Consider the following 17,050-nt stretch of genomic DNA (forward strand, 5'->3'; position numbering starts at 1 on the left):
GCAAATTAGATGCTCCAATTTACCCATGTAAGCGTTTGGTCACTTCTTCCATACACTTCTGTCCGGACCTAATGGCGCCCACTCATGTGGTCCTTCTTAATAACAAAAGTTTCCGTGCCGACGAAGCGAATATTTTCAACGGACTCTCGTAGCACGTCCGAGCTGAGGGACGTTAGCACGCCGGGGGGCATGACATGAGGTGGAGCACCGAAGAAGAATGGCTCCTCGGCCCAGATCTTCTCGTGAATGATAATGGGTTCAGGCACAGTTGTAGCGGTCGAGAAGACGGAGTTGAATTGCTCGAGAACAGCCTTTGACGCTCTGCCACTGAGAATTTGATCCAAGCATGACCCATCTCGCCAGCAAGGAAACAGGTTATGGACCATTGACCATCTTCGGGAGAGCTGGTGTCGCGGGTGAAAGAAACTGGTCTCTTAACAGAAGTCATGAACTTCATTCATTCGATGTATACTATGCTTCTTAGTATGTGCCCATTAACATCCGCACTTACCTAGGTAGGCTTACAATATCCGTCAAACCCTTTAGCGTACCATCATCACTATCCTGCTATCTTTGCCATAATCACCATTCAATCCTCAACGGCTACTTCCTCGCTCGCGTTTGCAGCTTGCGCGGGCTTCTCCTTCACACACCATTCCTTCTTCAATCCATCGAGCCATTCTGAAGCGGGTACTTCCTTTGCCTCTACACGTCTCCCCTCGCTGTCAATGTGGTCCCCAACATAGACAACGTTCCTAAAGGCGCGAAGGTATCTCTCCTTATCCCACTTCGGGAGTCGTAACCAATCGTGGTCTTTGTTACATTGGGTTTCGAGAGACGTCATCTTGAGAGTGCCAGCCTTCAGCTTATCCAGGCATCTATCGCAGAAATCTATGTTGTAGCAATACTTGCAATGGTTTAACCCATTGTCGAGATCCCACATCGTGTCGCAAACATCGCACCAACGCCTTGCCCCGTATTCGCGCGCATGGGACCATTGCTTGAGCCTTGCCAGGATCTCTCCATACGCAGTCTTCGTTTCCACTCCCACGTCTTCATCCTCAGCTGCCGGCTTCCGCCTCGTGTCGATGACGCTGTCGTTGTCTATACTTGTTAAATCAGAAGTCTTCGCGGATTGTGTGTTCGCTACACTGTCGGCATCGCCATTGGTATCGGCAGAGTTTTCAGTGGGATTTGTGTTATCCTCTGAAGTAGCTGCGTCGTGAGTAGTTGTACCTTTATCATCATCCGTCGTGTCAAGAATTTCATTGATGTGTCTGATCAAGAATTCTAGCTGGTCATCAATAGAAGCTGTGGGACAAGTTTTCGCAACGGCAGCAATTAGTTTAGTACTTAGGAATTGCTTTAGTTCCGATTCTGATTCAAGGATCCACGATAGGACTTCCCTGTTAGGTGACGGGGGCAGTGGCAGCGAAAACGCAGAGAGCGCGCTAATTTCGTCACCGCAATACAGAAGAACTTCTGCAAGAGAATAGTAGCCATCGCTATCGTTGTCGTCGATGTCATCGGAGAGTACGTCAAAAGCTGAGTCAATATGCGCCTGCAAGATTGCCCGAGCTTTCGGTACGTCTTTTGCGATCCTAGCATAATAACTTGCCAAGTATGTCTTCGCATCGATATTCGATAAAGCAGGCGTTTGACTTGTCAAATCATTCATCTTTTCCACGTAGACATCAAATCCAGTGGAGTTCGATTTACTCAACGCATTGATTTGGTCGAAGTAGTAACCACATATCCAACTGATGGCCGATAACTGAGCAGGGACCCCGGTATATTTCCCAAGGCCTACGCACTGCTCCCAGCACGATAGAGCTTTCTGGACACGCGTAGGTTCTCCCAGATCATAGCGGTAGATGGCGATACCTTTATAAAGAAGCAATGTTGCTATTTTATAAATGTATTCTTCTGATCTCGCCTGCTCAATCACAAGGTCCATTTGTCGGACCACACTAGCAAAAGTCTCTGGGTTTCCAGAAAGCGCGTTGAAGCACCTCGCGAACATGACGGCGGGCCTCCCTCCAAGTATCATATCAGTTATGGCCCTTCCAAACAGGCTTATTCCGTTCTTAGGTGGTGCGGCCATGACGAAGTCTCTCAGGAGATCAACTGCATCATTGACGAAATCATTGTCGAGATAAATCTTTAGGAGTTCAAACCGAGGTCTATGCTCGTCCGGAAGCAGTTCAATGGCTTTTTTCGCATATTCAATGGCACGCTTGGATTGCCCGAGCTCAACTTGCCATTCGGCAAGGCAGCTATAGTTGGCGCTGAGAAGGGCGTCTTTCTTCGGAACATCCTCGCCATTCAGGATATCCAGTGCCTTTTCCATCTCCTGGCAAGCCATTTCATATTGTTTATCTTCTGCAAGGACCCTTGCTAATCCACCAAGGCATTGCCAGCTAAGATTTCCTAATTCAATGGACTTATTATACGCCTCGATTGCTTTCGGGAGTTGGAATTCGGCATGGTACGTTTCTCCAAGTCGTTCGTACATAAGAGCCTTTTCTTCGTCAGTAGTGATAGGATGAACCCCTTTACACCACTCCGTGATGTCCTCAATCGTTGTTGGTCTAGACTTTTCATTGTCGCCATCTGTGTTACTCTGTTCTTCAAGTGGCGATGGCAGTTCATGAAACCCTCTCAACCATGCGAACGGTCTTACTGCAGCCCACTTCCTATCGCGCAACCAAAGCCAAGCAACGGTTCGCATAATATTTTCAAGCAGGGCCTGGTCCGGATTCGAGCTCTCCTTAACCTTTTTCAGCCAATCTCGATCCAGGCGTCCCAAGCGGCTAGTAACATTTGCATCATCTAACCACGTCCGGAAGATCTTTATTTCATCGGGAGTATTATACCACACTACTGACTGGCAGCTGTTCCAATGTCTTTCAATAGCTTCACCACTCACGAAAAGTGAGAAGAGGCCCTCGCCAATTTCTTGTTTTTGAGATAGCGTGAGCTCGTCGAATCCGATTGATTTTTCCCACAGTTCTTCGAGGTGCTGTGGTAGATAATTGAGAAGATAGTCGCCTAGCATTTCTGATTCCTTATTGGGCTCACTTGCAAGTAAACTGAAAGTTCGCCTAAGTAGGCTGAAATATCCGTCCACCTCGTTTAGTTGTATGTTGTTCTTTACCCCTTTCTGTTCTGCAATCTTTTCAAACCCGAAAGTGTCATGAGCCAAGGAGTCGACTTTCTGGGACAAGCTCCACAGAAACGACTGAACGGTTCTAAGGTCACCCTTGGTAACTGATATTGTCGCGGTAAAAGTTGGGGTGTCATCAACACTTCTTGGCCTCTCCCTCCTTTTCGTGAGTGTCTCTTCCATATCGTCAGTGACGTTCACCGTGCCATCCTTTCTGATCTTCAAGATATTAGAGTATTTTCCCTCCAGTTTCTTCCTGAGTCGCAAAGTCCCTCTTCTTCTAGAGCGAAGTATCAGAGCAGCGTTGAGTTCATCGACAGTGAAGAAGACTCTACCGCAAATAACCCATATGAGAAGCTCATTGAGCTCATCGATTTCTTCCCCAGTCAGCCTCTCTTCTAACTGGCCAATCACGGTCTGGGAAATCTGCTTTTCATTCATATTTGACTCATCCAGAACTCTGTCAAGTTCGGTCTCTAATCCATCTGAGGCAATAACTTCCCTGATATTCTCGAGCGCAGCCTTCACTTTGTTGAATTTACCGCCCACTTGCGTAGCCAAAGTCTGCACAACCTTTGTCCTGAGTGGCTCGTCATCGTCGTCTTGGAGAAGGTCATTGTTTCCAAGATAGTGTTCGATGTATTTCTCGATGTCTTGCTTGCTATGTTCCTCGATATCAATTTTGAAATGCGGAGGAAGGTCATTGAGCTGCAGTGTATCCTGCCTCACGGACAACAGCACCCGCACGGACGGTTGGACAGAATTGCGTATGATATTCAATAATTGTTCTTTTTCCTCCCTGTTATCCGGAGATTCATCTGGTAACCCACCGAGACCGTCGAGGACGAGATAATGTGTCGCGTTCCCTTTAGGCCAGCCAATGCGAAGCGAGTCCCACAGCTCTTGACAGCTAGCATCTCTAAAGAAGGCTGTATTATCATTCTTGCTGTCGCAAGATTGGGAAAGAGCCTTAGCGTACGCGCTATCCTGCTCTGCGAGTTGAATAGCGATGCATTTCAGGGCCGTCGCGATAGGTCTCTTGTCTTGATCATCCTTGGCCGTGGTATTCGGAAAGAAGTGCGCAGAAATCAGGGTTCTCGGCGCGTACCTGATAGAAGATTCGTATATGGATCGTAGATGATGTAGTGATGAGGAGACCATGACGCTTTTGCCCGTGTTGGGAGCTCCCATCAGAATAAACAAGTTCTCTGATTCCTTGTCATCTCTCTCGGCCCATCGTTGGAATTCAGGACGATTGACAAGCCATAATGCTGTGTTCGGTACACAGTCTCGCCTCGGCTTGTCGCACATATCCTTGAAAGATTTGAAGACTGCTTCTTCAATCCCCAGCTTCTTCTTAATGTTCTCGACATACTTGCGTCTACTATCCTCCAAATTACGTTTGTCGTCGGACGCTTTAAGGCTCGCAACGTCAACCGCTATCTGCTGACTTCTTTCCGACTCCCTGTCAAAATAATCTGTAAGGTCGCCCCTGGTATCAAGCACAACTTTCAAAGTTTGAGTTGACTGTATCGAATGATGAGCGTTGGTTAGCCTTTGAAGTTTTTCAATCTCAGATTTGATGCCCGAGTCATCATTAATGATGAGATACTTCATTCTAGATTTAAACTTGCGCCACTTGCCCGAGTCTCGAAGCTGGATAGACAGAGCGCAAATGTCTACAAAGCTAATCATCACCTGGTGAATAGCTTGCTTGAGCTCTGGCTCAATATCGTTGAACTGATCTATCCTCTCATAGATTCTAAAGACACTGAGAGAAGGCGCCAAGGTTTCGAAGAGTCCATCGATCGCTTCGCGGAAGGACTTGAGCTGCTCGGGAATATCTAGTAGTAGATACAGCGCGTTAAAGCACATGGTCGATGGCGCACCAAAAACCTAGACTACTATCAGCATCGTTTCATTATTGGAGAGTTGACTGATAAGATGGGCGCAACGGCTAACCATCTCGGCTCCTTGTGCGGCCACGCCACCAAGTAACTTCAGACATCGGAGGACATTGATACCGTAGTCCTCCAATTTTTTTGTGTCTTTATTTCCATTGGACTCAGCAGGAGTCCGGCTAGCTTCTAACTCCTTAATACAGTCGTTTAACGTCTTTGGTGGTTTTATGTTGATATTAATCCCAGTACGCTCGCTGAATCTAACGGTAGCATCTCGCCACATCTCTTCCATCGAGAAGTCTGATCCTATCGATTTCGCCATTTCGGAGTCTTCATCAATACCGAGGAATATACCTACACGAAGAAATTTAAGCCCGCGAGAAGGAGCAACTGCACCATTAAATGTTTGGACAAATTTGGCCCCCAACTCCACGGCGAGGGGCAAGGATGCCTAACATAAGCGGCTGAAAATGAAGGTGACGATCGGTTTCCCATATTGTATCAGAAAGGTCATGCGCTAAGATTCTAGCGCTGACCGACAGGAACCCGGGGAGCCAGGGGTTGAAAAACTAGGTAACTAGATTTCAGCGTCATATCATAGGTTACGATTGGGATGTCAAAGTACATCGGAGACTCTTAGATTCTATTCCACAAGAAAATTCTCGTAGATCTAACAATCCCCAAGGAAGGAGAATCAACGACCGATCAAGCCCCGTGCAGCTCCGTAAATTCGGGCAGCAGAAGCTGGCGCTAATAAGACAAGCTTCTGGGGTTCATGGTGCATAGTGTCATACATGTTTTGTTGTCGGGTTATAATCTAGCTTCGCGTCTCTGATTTTCGTGAATTTGAAGGAAAGCTACCTAGGTAATTAAAGATCGGTTAAAAACAATAGCTATCTTCAGAGTTACTCTTCATAAATAAAATGTAATCGATGTGGCGGAAAGTCCATATACATGAGAACAAACGTACCAAGGCTTGTTGATTATTCATCTGCTTGATAGAATAGATTTTGGTGTTAGAATGTTACTACTTAATACAAGTGAGGGGCGAAAGGGCGAAAATGTGAGCCAATGATAAGTCTCACACCCATACGCGAGTCCTACACAACATGTGATAATTGAATCGATAGATGATAAAGTCGGTGTATAAAAATAGAATGATAAAAAGAACAAATTCGACGCAGGCCTGATTCGAACAGACGCCCCCGAAGGGATGTGATAATCTAGATATTCTAGTCACACGCATTAGACCACTCTGCCACTGCGCCCTTCACTTGCGGATAATGGATGGGTGTTGGCATTGCTGCATATACTGTGCTATATTCGTGGTTCAATCGTTGCGGCCAATGGCGGTGTTTGAATTCAGGTTTTCGCTAGCATCGCCCCAGCCGCTAGATCTAAGCTTAAGTAGTCAGTGGGCCAATTATGAGCTGCGTAACAGTTGAGACTTGGAACTATAAGGTGATTATATGGGTTCGAATGGATATGCCAAGTTGAAAAGATAAATTTGACCGAGAAATGAGAGCGAGGGACTTTCGTTCTCAATGGTATAATAGACGGTACGAAAGTATACGCGCGTTTTCCACACCGAGAACAATTAACACCTCAAGCCTCAAATAGTTGCAATATACCTCAACGGACTTATTGATGAGGTTGGCGTCTACCTACCATCCTAGGAAGTCTTCCCACATGGCGGCAGGCGGCGGTCAACTCTAAATTCACCTGGAAAAGGCCTCAAGTCAGAAATAGATTCGGAGTTACTTACCTTATATAATCTCTTAGTCTCAACCTTTGATCCCTGTACAGAATATGCCCGGTGAGACTTGACTAAGAGTATTGGGTAGCAGCGCAACTCGTATTGAGAAGAACTCAACAGTGAGAATATAATACCTACTGATATGCAGGTAAGAATATGATACGAGGATGAGATTCGCTAGCACCTTGAATCTGTGAAAGAATTCAATCTGTGCTTGATACGTAGAAACAGTTAAATAATTCATTGATAAGATAAGAAGCTTAGATGGAGCCCTGGAAAGTGGGACTGGTGGGGGAACCTTGAAAGTTTATACTTTAGTGTACAGTAGCAGAGTAGGAGGGTCTGGCGGGGCAGTCTCGATTGACTCCCATGGTACACATGCATCAATGATGAAAGATTCTCCGCAATTGACTTCACCATTGCTTTCGAATTATCACACAGCATTGAGATAGGATTGCTTATTTGTGAGTCTCACAGCTGCGTATAGTATATCGCATGGGATATAGACCCAATTTATAATAAGTTCCAATTCAATGCCCCTCCGAAAGCTGGAAACAATCGGGTTACCCCACCTTGACATCCCGAATGGAAACTGACGTCTTGGAGGGGTAAAACGACAAGATCGCCGGCATTTTACCTTGATATTATCTAAAGAAGCTCTAGAAATCGAGTTACCCGCCCATTGCTCCGTAGAGTGTCCGGGACGGCACATCGAGGTACCTGGGTCTAGTGGCCAGTAGCGGAAAGGCAAAAGGTCAAGGGACCCGAAAAAGCTTTGACTAAGAATGTTTTATAGACGGTACATTTTACCTCTCGAAATAATCCGGGTCACACCTGAGGTGAGTTTCCATAATAAATTCTCGGCCGTTCTGCGCTTCTGCGTCACCGTGGATCTAATCTGACCCAACATAACTGGTATAACCCCTCCAAACGCTGCCCCCCTCCTTCTTTCAACTATTTTTTCGTCGTTGCTGTTTTAATTCCCTCAGACTTCTCACCAATTTGAAAACAAACGATACTTTTAAACCATCACTCTTATTTCTTACACTACCAACCCGTCCATCTACATCCTACATAAACCACATCAACCTTTCTACCTCGTCAATTGTCCTGAATAGTCATAGTCATAATGGGGTTAATGGATAAGCTGAACCTCAAGCCTGGCGTTATCTACGGCCAGGATGTTCAAAAGGTAAGCTAACTATGACCAATACCACTCTGGATATGTAGGACTTCAAACATGAAAAGTTAACATTCGCTTCTCCCCCTAGGTATTCCAATATGCCAAAGAGAACGAGTTCGCGCTCCCCGCCGTCAATGTGACCTCGTCCTCCACTGTAAATGCTGTCCTCGAAGCAGCTAAGGAATCTCGATCTCCTGTTGTAATCCAAGTTTCCAACGGAGGCGCTGCCTTCTTCGCGGGCAAGTCGATTCCCAATGGTAACCAAGAAGCCTCCATCGCTGGCGCTGTTGCCGCCGCACACTTCGTCCGCTCAGTTGCCCCTATCTACGGCGTCCCCGTCATCCTGCACAGTGATCACTGCGCCAAGAAGCTGCTCCCGTGGTTGGATGGTATGATCGATGCCGATGAGGCCTTCTTCAAGGAGCATGGCACCCCTCTCTTCAGCAGCCACATGATCGATCTATCAGAGGAAGAGCTCAAGTACAACATTGAGACAACCGCTAAATACCTTAAGCGATCGGCGCCGTTGAATCTGTGGTTAGAAATGGAAGTTGGTCTAACGGGTGGTGAGGAAGACGGTGTCAACAACGAAGACGTTGACAACAACTCCCTATACACGCAACCTGAGGATATTCTTGCCATCTACGAGGCGCTCAGCCCCATCTCTCCCCTCTTCAGCATTGCCGCTGGTTTCGGCAACGTCCACGGTGTCTACCAGCCTGGAAATGTCAAGCTTCACCCTGAACTACTCGGCAAGCACCAGGCCCACGTCGCCAAGAAGCTGAACGATGGCCAGGCCAAGCCCGTCTTCTTCGTTTTCCACGGCGGCTCTGGTTCCAGCAAGAACGAATTCCTTGAGGCCATTTCCCACGGTGTCGTCAAGGTCAACCTTGACACAGATCTCCAGTGGGCTTATCTAACTGGTCACCGTGACTTCATCCTGAACAACATCGACTACCTGAGGACCCAGGTTGGCAACCCTGAGGGTCCCCACAAGCCGAACAAGAAGAAGTACGACCCCCGTGTGTGGGTGAGAGAGGGCGAGAAGACCATGAAGGCCCGCGTTATCGAGGCTTTCGAAGATTTCCGCACGGCCGGGAAGCTATAAGCAATTACCTTGGCACTTATCGGAGTAGTGGGGTAGTGGGAGCATCGTCAGGCATAGTTCCGTTGACTTCTGTTACTGGGTAGCATCGAGTAACCAAAAATACCAAATAATTAACTCGAATATTCGTATTCGCCTTTCGTTGTGTGGTCTGTGTGGTCTGACCTTCATAGAATTAGACACACTTGGTTCTAACGTGTTCAGCACATTCTAGCCCTACGTACAAATGTACCTATTCCCAAGTCCCCTGTCATACGGACGTAGCGCACCCGAAATCTCCAACGCCGGTAGCCGAGGCCCGGAATCGTCCATAATAGCCAATATTCGGGTCGGCAAAGATAATCCCATCAACCAAGAACCTCGGAATGAGTAGAAAACGATTCTTAATTCATCCATGGTATAACAGACCTTCTAAATTGTGTAGATTTTCTAATAGGTAGGAACTTATGTCAGCTTGACGTTACAAAGTGTTTGCATTAGCACATGTGATCCATTAGACGCATAATATGACTTTAATAGATAGGATAGGATACATATTTAGACTAGGTATTTACATATGGGGTAGTTAGCTATGAGTGGATAACAGCTCCAACTTCGCGACTTCACCTTGATCTTAAACCAGACACCTTATCTCAACGTTAGTGAAATAGCTTCAATATAAGATGCTCTTAATCCAATACGATACCATCCATTTCAAATCGATCCTCCACTTAGAAGCTCTAAGCAACGCGCACTCGCCAAGATGAACCCCGACTCGGAACAAGATCACGGCAACAAACCAACAGCTCAATTGTAACAATACAGTGTATTTCTGGTATATGCTGTGAAACATTGTCACAAGGTTTGCGCATCACTCTTGAGGTATGTAGACGTAATTAGATACCGACATTAGCTACCGTATCGCTTAACTTGAGGAGATGTTAAAAGTGTGTGTCTCAATCTATGTCTCCCCTCCTTCCCTCTTCCCACAGAAACGAATAACGCAGCTTCCCCGGTCGACGTCATTGGTGCACGATCTCCCCAGGATTCAGATGCCGTTATTAGTGTGATTGTTGGCGAGGAAGGTACCAGGGGTTTACAACGTGGTTTTGGTCATCGTGCAGCGGTTGCCTTCCTACCTAGCTAGCTTCCTCTGAGGAGATGACTTCAGCTAGCGTAAGAAACGGGGCCATATACTACCTAATATGTACTTTCAGATTTTGACTTGTACAACCCGATTGACACTACCGGTATTCGACTTGGAGGAGACCTTGTCACACCAATACTCATAATTCCAATTCTCCGCATTCATCTCCAAAACGCTTGTCTTCCAAGGTATACTTGATCCGTTATATAAAGCTAGTATAGCTTCATCGTGTTTCCTCCCTCGAGCGGTGTGGGGGCAAAGCGTGTCTTAGGCGGTGGAATTAGAAAAGAAAATTTTGACTTCGCTACATTTATCAGCGTAACACAAGCAGCTGAAGCTGGTCTATCACAGACGACGTTTGGTCATTATGGCAATCATCGACCGGCTTATATCGCCTTGGTCATTGGTTGTCGGAGGTATAGCTCTCGTGGTCTACTATCTCTACCCATATTTGGTGACATACAGCCACCTTCGAGATATTCCTGCTCCGTTTCCCGCTCAGTTTACCAACTTATGGCTACTCTATACTGCTAGAAGAGGTAAACGCCACTTCATTGTGGACGATGTCCATAAAAAGCTTGGACCTGTTGTGAGGATTCAACCGAACCATATCAGCATTGCCGATGATGATGCTATCCAGATAATCTATGGCCATGGAAATGGATTCCTCAAGTCGGACTTCTATGACGCTTTTGTGTCAATCAGACGTGGTATATTCAACACCAGGGACCGCGCTGAGCACACCCGGAAGAGAAAGCTCGTCGCTAGTACCTTCGCTCCAAAGTCGATAGTCCAGTTTGAGCCTTACATCCAGCAAAACCTCAAGACATTCGTCAGCCGTTGGGATGAGCTAATTAAGGCTGGGGCAAACAAGACAGCTTATATCGATTGCCTGAAATGGTTCAACTATGTCGCCTTTGACACTATCGGAGATCTGGCTTTTGGCGCCCCCTTCGGCATGTTAAAAGCTGGGGCAGACATAGCTGAGGTCCGCACGGCGGTCGACAAACCTCCGATCTATGCGCCAGCCGTCGATATCCTCAACCGGCGCGGTGAGGTATCCGCCACCCTCGGCTGTCTCCCGCAGCTGAAGCCGTATGCGAAATGGCTCCCTGACCCTTTCTTCAGCAAGGGCCTTGCAGCCATTGAAAACTTGGCCGGCATCGCAATCGCGCGTGTAAAGGATCGTCTCGAAAATCCGCCAGACATCAACCGTCGGGATCTCCTCGCCCTGCTCCAGGAAGGACGAGACGAAAAAGGCGAGCCGTTGGGATTCGAGGAGCTCACCGCCGAGGCGCTAACGCAGCTAATCGCCGGATCCGACACGACCTCCAACTCCTCCTGCGCGCTCCTGTACTATGCCACCCGCACCCCCGGCGTCCTGCAGAAACTGCAAGCGGAGCTCGACGCAGCGGTCCCGGACGACGCCACCGAGGTTCCCGAGTACGAAGCGATCAAGAACCTGCCGTACCTGCAAAACGTCATCAACGAGACCCTGCGCATCCACTCGACGTCGGGCATCGGACTTCCGCGCGTGATCCCGCCGGACTCGCAGGGCGTGACCATCCGTGGACACTTCTTCCCGCCGGGAACGGTACTCAGCGTGCCGACGTACAGCATCCACCACTCGCGTGAGATCTGGGGCGCGGACGCGGATGAGTTCCGGCCCGAGCGCTGGGAGGACGCGTCGCTAAGACAGAGGAACGCGTTCCTGCCGTTCTCGACGGGGCCGCGCGCGTGCGTCGGCCGCAACGTCGCGGAGATGGAGATGAAGATGATTGCGGCGACGTGGGCGAGAAGGTACGAGGTTTTCCTCAGGCAGGACGGGATGAGGACTCGTGAGGGGTTCTTGAGGAAGCCGCTTGCGTTGGAGATTGGGCTGAGGAGGAGGGGAGGGGAGGTGAGGTGAGGTAAGGGAAAAAGGGGGAGGGGGATTGTGGGGTGTGATTATGTAAGCTGTCTAGGGAGGTAAGCCTAGAGGGACGGGCTTACTGTGGATGAATTTATGAGAATACGATTATGACTGATGGATCTAGGCATATGAAATCATTTGGGTTCAAGTTTCAATTTGTTGGTTAGATACTTTCCGACCTGCCGGCAGCATGATTTTGAAGCTCGACACCGGTTTAGCTTACTAATCAAGGGGCGTCTTAAGAATTTCGTCGTGATGCTTCTTTTATGAAAGTGTCAACACATGTTTAACTTGTTTATGGATGCGATCGATGTAGCACGCTTGTAGTTGGTTGTGACTATGAAGTCGCTGATGAGCAGAAGCCCAAAGCCTTGGTTAGTCCTCGTAGACGAGTTATTAGACCTTTAATAAGATCGCGAGATCAAGTGCTTCATGTCTGCCTACTTCGGCGCAAGGGGTCATTCCGAAACGATGTAGTTAAAAGAATAGTACAGTCTTGAATGCGTTGAGGTAGATATACATTTTATCCTATGTGAAATGCAGCATCGTTGAATTCGGGGTGTAGAAATGTACGAATGCATCACCTACCTAGGTTAGGAACTCACAAAAAGGAACCATGTGGAAAAAAGGAAATGCAAAAAAAGCTCAGCCCCGAACTGAATCGGCGACCTACGAAAAACCCCGAGTCCGCTGTAGTAGGAATATAACCATCTACCACAGCTTGGCTCGAACGAGTTTTCTCTAGCCTCAAGTCACCCACTAGATTTCAAGACTAGTGAGGTCGGCTTGAAATTTTGAAGATTTAAACCGCTATATAAGCCTTGTATCGAGATCCGAAAATCTCCCGGTTGCCGTGGGCAGCGACGGCGAGAGTCGAGATGGCTCACGGGATCCACTAAAATACCTAGGCATAGATTGTGAGCCGCACTGCGAAGAGTAAGTCACCCGACTCTGGTTTCGTTGAAGTAGGTAGGTAGCTACCAGGCATACCATAACGTGCCTCATTAAGCAATTGACTAGTATGTGGGTACCTGTTGAAGTGTCGTTCATCTGTTTATTTATCATGATTTAATATTACCTAAAAAGGAGTATGCTTCAAATATTCAATGAGCCCATCTTATTCGGAACAACCAACTCGCCTCATAGTTAGATAAACGGATTGGTGTACCTTGGACTTTCTGAAGCACTTGTCGGCAAAAGATAACAGAATGATGGATTCAGAAGATAGTACCCCTCCATCTCTCTAAGTAAGGCCCTCTGTTTTATCGTTTCCTGAAAAGTCTGTGATGGTTAGTAGATGTTTCAACTCTTCGACATCATATTTAGGTCTAACCTCGCGTCTCTTTCATATAACCAATTTCAGCAAGCATACAGAAAAAGCAACTTTCATCCTTGACCTTCACCCCGCAGACTTTGGTATGGTGCGGTAGACCGCAAGCTTTCTCTACTCCCATCACTTTGGAATGCATGCACCACTCGGTTGTCTTGTATATCAATACGCCGGTTTCTCGGCCGCAGTTGCATACCTGCTTGTCGTAGTGTTTGGTACACATTGAGTTGCGAAGGCCTCGGGGTTTTAGTAACAAATTTCGTGGTATTTTATTATAGCTGGGCCAGTATGTTTCTGCTTGAGGATGCAGTGTCGATATTCGGCCGTTGGTGAGGTATTCTCTCGAAGGAAGAAGTCTGGTTGCAAGACATACAAATACCTATCATTATTGTGGTTTCTGTAACTATGTACGCCGTGGGTGTCATGATTTTTTGGATATGTCTATCCTGAGTGATTGTGTCGCATTCAGAGAATCATTAATGGTTAGGATTGGACTTAGGACTTTAGAACACCTTAGTCTATGATTAGACTCCTGATCATGAACATGAGGAATTGCCGGGCATTCCGTTCAACCTTCCATTTGCAGGACGTACAGATCAACATATCACTAAACTATCACTACTTATATTACTCATTACATTACAATATTTTGGATGTTTGTTCCTCCATTCATTCCAATTGTTAGGTTAGTGTGAGGACTGTGGTAGACTTTTGGCAACACTGCCACGTCAAGAAATGACGATTTGGTAGATCACGCGACTGCGCATGACCAATGAATCTTCACCTTACCCTCGAGTGTATGTGCTGCCATGGGCATTCCCGAGTAGGTAAGTTGTACAAATGGCATGAGTTGGGAGAGCATTTTCACAGTCCATCAGTATTACATGAAAAAAGGGTAAAATGCTATCAAACAGGTACTCGGAGATGATGGTTTGGGTGTACGTACGAGCTCAGCTTCCATGTACTGTTATTGCGCATGATAGAAAGATGACAACTGACTTCTCAGTTACCATAAACAACCCAGATTAAGAAAGTTTTCGATAAACTTGTGGAATAGGGGAGAGGGATATCAGCCACAGTTGAACGTATCAGCCATATATATAAGTGGGACCATAAAAAGGAGGTGGCGCAGAATGCTGACGGCGTCATGAGTTGGACTTGTGAGGGAAAGGGGTGAGATCACCAAGTGGCGTAGTGGGGGCTATTTCTCTGCAAAGTCTATTCTCGTTACTACATAGTAGGTGAGTTAAAGATGACCAGTCAGCTCAAACAGGAGAGAGGTAAGGCGAGGTGTCCCGTTTCCTCAACTAAATGTTGAGAGGATTCATGCAGCCACGTATGACATAAGCAGCCACCAGCCCCTGACTATTACACTGTGTCATCATACTCGACACACGGTAAATTTGAGCATTTGCGTAGAGTGAAGACTGAGGTCTTTTAACTGTAACAGTTTATATGTAAGTATCTACATCTATGTCTCAAAACTAGGGGTATTCACAAACATTGCATTCTAAGTCTAAGTCCTTTATCCTGGAAGCTCTACGGGGTATCTTGGGGTGTTGGAAACCTCCCATGCGTCTAATTCAACAATTCTTCCAGTGCCCTGCATCTCAACCGGTGGCTTATAATAATCGTGATAATATAACGCCTCTGGGGCGTTGAAGTGCGCCGGGGGCACTACTTGAGAATAGGGCTCCATATTATCGGTCGCTTGTAACTTGCGGTCTTGTGATCGTCGGTAGAGTAATATTCCTGCGATAAGCGAGATAAATCCAACACCACCAACTCCCACTCCAACACCGACGCCAATCTTGGCACTTTTCGTAAGACCTGGCGACTGAACATTGCTTGCAATTCCCGTGGTTTGACTTGTAGCTGCAGAACTGACTGCCGTCGCTGCTGTGATGTGGTTTAGTGAGATGGCCCGATGCTAAATGAGAGAAGAGGCACTAACCAGACGTCGTGGCGGGGGCCGAGGCAGAAGTCGATATGTGAGACGCGGCGGAAGACGGTGGAATGGTAGTCGTGGGTAAGCCGTCGATCCAGAAGGCGGCGCTCATGAAACCGCCGTCTGATTGTTGAGCAGCTGTACCCGACGCATTAACTATGCGAAATGCGTATATATCTGAAGAGTTCTTTGAATCCGTAGCTACCTCCCATTGATACCATGTTTGGCCTATATTGGCTGCCGGAGTTTCGATCAGCACTGGAACTTGTGGAGATGGAGTTGTGGCATAACCTACATGCAAGTTGAATCGGCGTAGAGTATCTCCAATCGACAATTAACCAAAGATTTGACGTCTCGTACGCTGTTTGCCAGCTAATGTTCATCGTTGACCCTAATGTGTAGGTCGACTGTGACCCTCTCGGCTCTGTGAATACGCCGTCGGCATAAATCGGTGCTGGCTCACCGGGTCCAGGAGGATTTTGCCCGGCAGCAACTGTGCTCACGTAAATGAGCGTAGCAAGTAGTCGAAACCACATAGCTAACTGACAATTAGAACGGGCAAGTTCATAAAAGCCGTAGCCATCAAGTGATTCTGATAAAATCAAAGTCTAGAATTCTATTAATATTGGTCGCACAAGATAGACAAGACTCCGGGGGAATGGTGACAGCGCGGGAGTCGCGGCTGATGGTGCCATTTAGCCGCCCATTGTCTTAGATGGGATCGGGTCCCAACGCTCTCTGAACGGGGCATAACGAGGCATCTTTGGTCGTGATGAGATGCAAAGCATATCGCGATATCGTATGCTGCAATGCAATGGCACGGCAATTATGCTAGGCCAAGCTTCTAACACGAGCCCGTTATAGGCTCGGGTGAGGTCTTGCGGGTAAGATGTAAGCGCCATCGGCGGGTTGCATCCTATGGCATCTCAAAGATCAATTGCGCTAATAGACGCCTCCCCACCAACCATGTTTGGGAAGGTTACAGCGCCCAAGCTGTCGGGTCTGCCTATATCAAAATGCAGTAACTTGTTGGTAAATAGTTTCCGAATTCACGAAAAGATAGGAATATGGCTGCTCCAGCCATGCGGACTCGAGAATGTCCGGCGAATAGTGTCCTCGATGCCAACGGAATTTCGGGGACATGGTACAAGGGTTTAAGGCAGGTCGATCTAACAGCGGGCAACGGATAGTACCGTTTAGAAAAGCACGGTGCGAGTTCCAAATGATAGCACTTCGAAACGAACATTTCAATTGAGAGTAAGTTGACAGGTTAATATCCTCAAGCTTCAATATTATTAATTAGGAGCCTCAAAAAGTCAAATCTTAATACCTAGTAAGCATCCAATCATATAAATCCAAAAAATCGTAGCTTTCCTAGGCCTATCAACTTTTTGTTTCGTTTCAACTCCAGTTCTTCTCCTAATAACGATCTCCATTAAGACAAGTGAGGTGGGTCATTGATGTGCGTACTCCCTTGTCTAGTCACATGTGAGGACCTGTTTCGTATGATCAACCAGCGAATCACCGGTTCCGGGTACGAGGTATCCAGGTAGCGCCATGTAATCCCTGATCTGCCTCCAGTTTCGTAATCGTGGCTGAGCCAACGGAAGCCGTCCCCTGGAA

At 47.2% G+C, this 17,050-nt stretch overlaps 5 protein-coding genes and 1 non-coding gene across 6 annotated transcripts; 2 read left to right on the forward strand and 4 right to left on the reverse strand.

Annotated features, from left to right (window-relative positions):
- Positions 1-68: 68 nt before the first annotated feature.
- F4807DRAFT_456073 (uncharacterized protein) lies at positions 69-448 on the reverse strand (the record flags this gene model as incomplete). Its single annotated transcript, XM_048000828.1, has 2 exons — positions 69-327; positions 384-448. The coding sequence occupies 2 exons, from the start codon at positions 446-448 to the stop codon at positions 69-71; spliced, it is 324 nt and encodes a 107-aa protein (XP_047858951.1).
- Positions 449-487: 39 nt separating this feature from the next.
- Positions 488-5,881, reverse strand: F4807DRAFT_128353 (uncharacterized protein). Its single transcript, XM_047992950.1, has 3 exons — positions 5,862-5,881; positions 5,129-5,636; positions 488-5,062 (listed from the first exon to the last, which is right to left on the reverse strand). The coding sequence occupies exons 2-3, from the start codon at positions 5,387-5,389 to the stop codon at positions 590-592; spliced, it is 4,734 nt and encodes a 1,577-aa protein (XP_047858952.1). The 5' UTR covers positions 5,390-5,636; positions 5,862-5,881; the 3' UTR covers positions 488-589.
- Positions 5,882-6,243: 362 nt separating this feature from the next.
- Positions 6,244-6,335, reverse strand: F4807DRAFT_t15. Its single transcript has one exon. It is a non-coding gene; the product is annotated as a tRNA-Ser (tRNA).
- A 957-nt stretch (positions 6,336-7,292) lies between these two features.
- F4807DRAFT_408093 (uncharacterized protein) lies at positions 7,293-9,700 on the forward strand. Its single transcript, XM_047996411.1, has 2 exons — positions 7,293-8,015; positions 8,095-9,700. Exons 1-2 carry the CDS (start codon positions 7,953-7,955, stop codon positions 9,112-9,114), a joined length of 1,083 nt encoding a protein of 360 aa, XP_047858953.1. The 5' UTR covers positions 7,293-7,952; the 3' UTR covers positions 9,115-9,700.
- A 904-nt stretch (positions 9,701-10,604) lies between these two features.
- On the forward strand, positions 10,605-12,146 carry F4807DRAFT_449639 (cytochrome P450; the record flags this gene model as incomplete). Its single annotated transcript, XM_048000047.1, has 1 exon — positions 10,605-12,146. One exon carries the CDS (start codon positions 10,605-10,607, stop codon positions 12,144-12,146), a length of 1,542 nt encoding a protein of 513 aa, XP_047858954.1.
- Positions 12,147-14,910: 2,764 nt separating this feature from the next.
- Positions 14,911-16,363, reverse strand: F4807DRAFT_408097 (uncharacterized protein). Its single transcript, XM_047996412.1, has 3 exons — positions 15,723-16,363; positions 15,434-15,664; positions 14,911-15,378 (listed from the first exon to the last, which is right to left on the reverse strand). Exons 1-3 carry the CDS (start codon positions 15,961-15,963, stop codon positions 15,005-15,007), a joined length of 846 nt encoding a protein of 281 aa, XP_047858955.1. The 5' UTR covers positions 15,964-16,363; the 3' UTR covers positions 14,911-15,004.
- Between the last annotated feature and the right edge of the window lie 687 nt (positions 16,364-17,050).

Source organism: Annulohypoxylon truncatum (assembly GCF_022578515.1).
Source record: "Annulohypoxylon truncatum strain CBS 140777 unplaced genomic scaffold F4807scaffold_2, whole genome shotgun sequence".
In the NCBI taxonomy this organism is placed as follows: domain Eukaryota; kingdom Fungi; phylum Ascomycota; class Sordariomycetes; order Xylariales; family Hypoxylaceae; genus Annulohypoxylon; species Annulohypoxylon truncatum.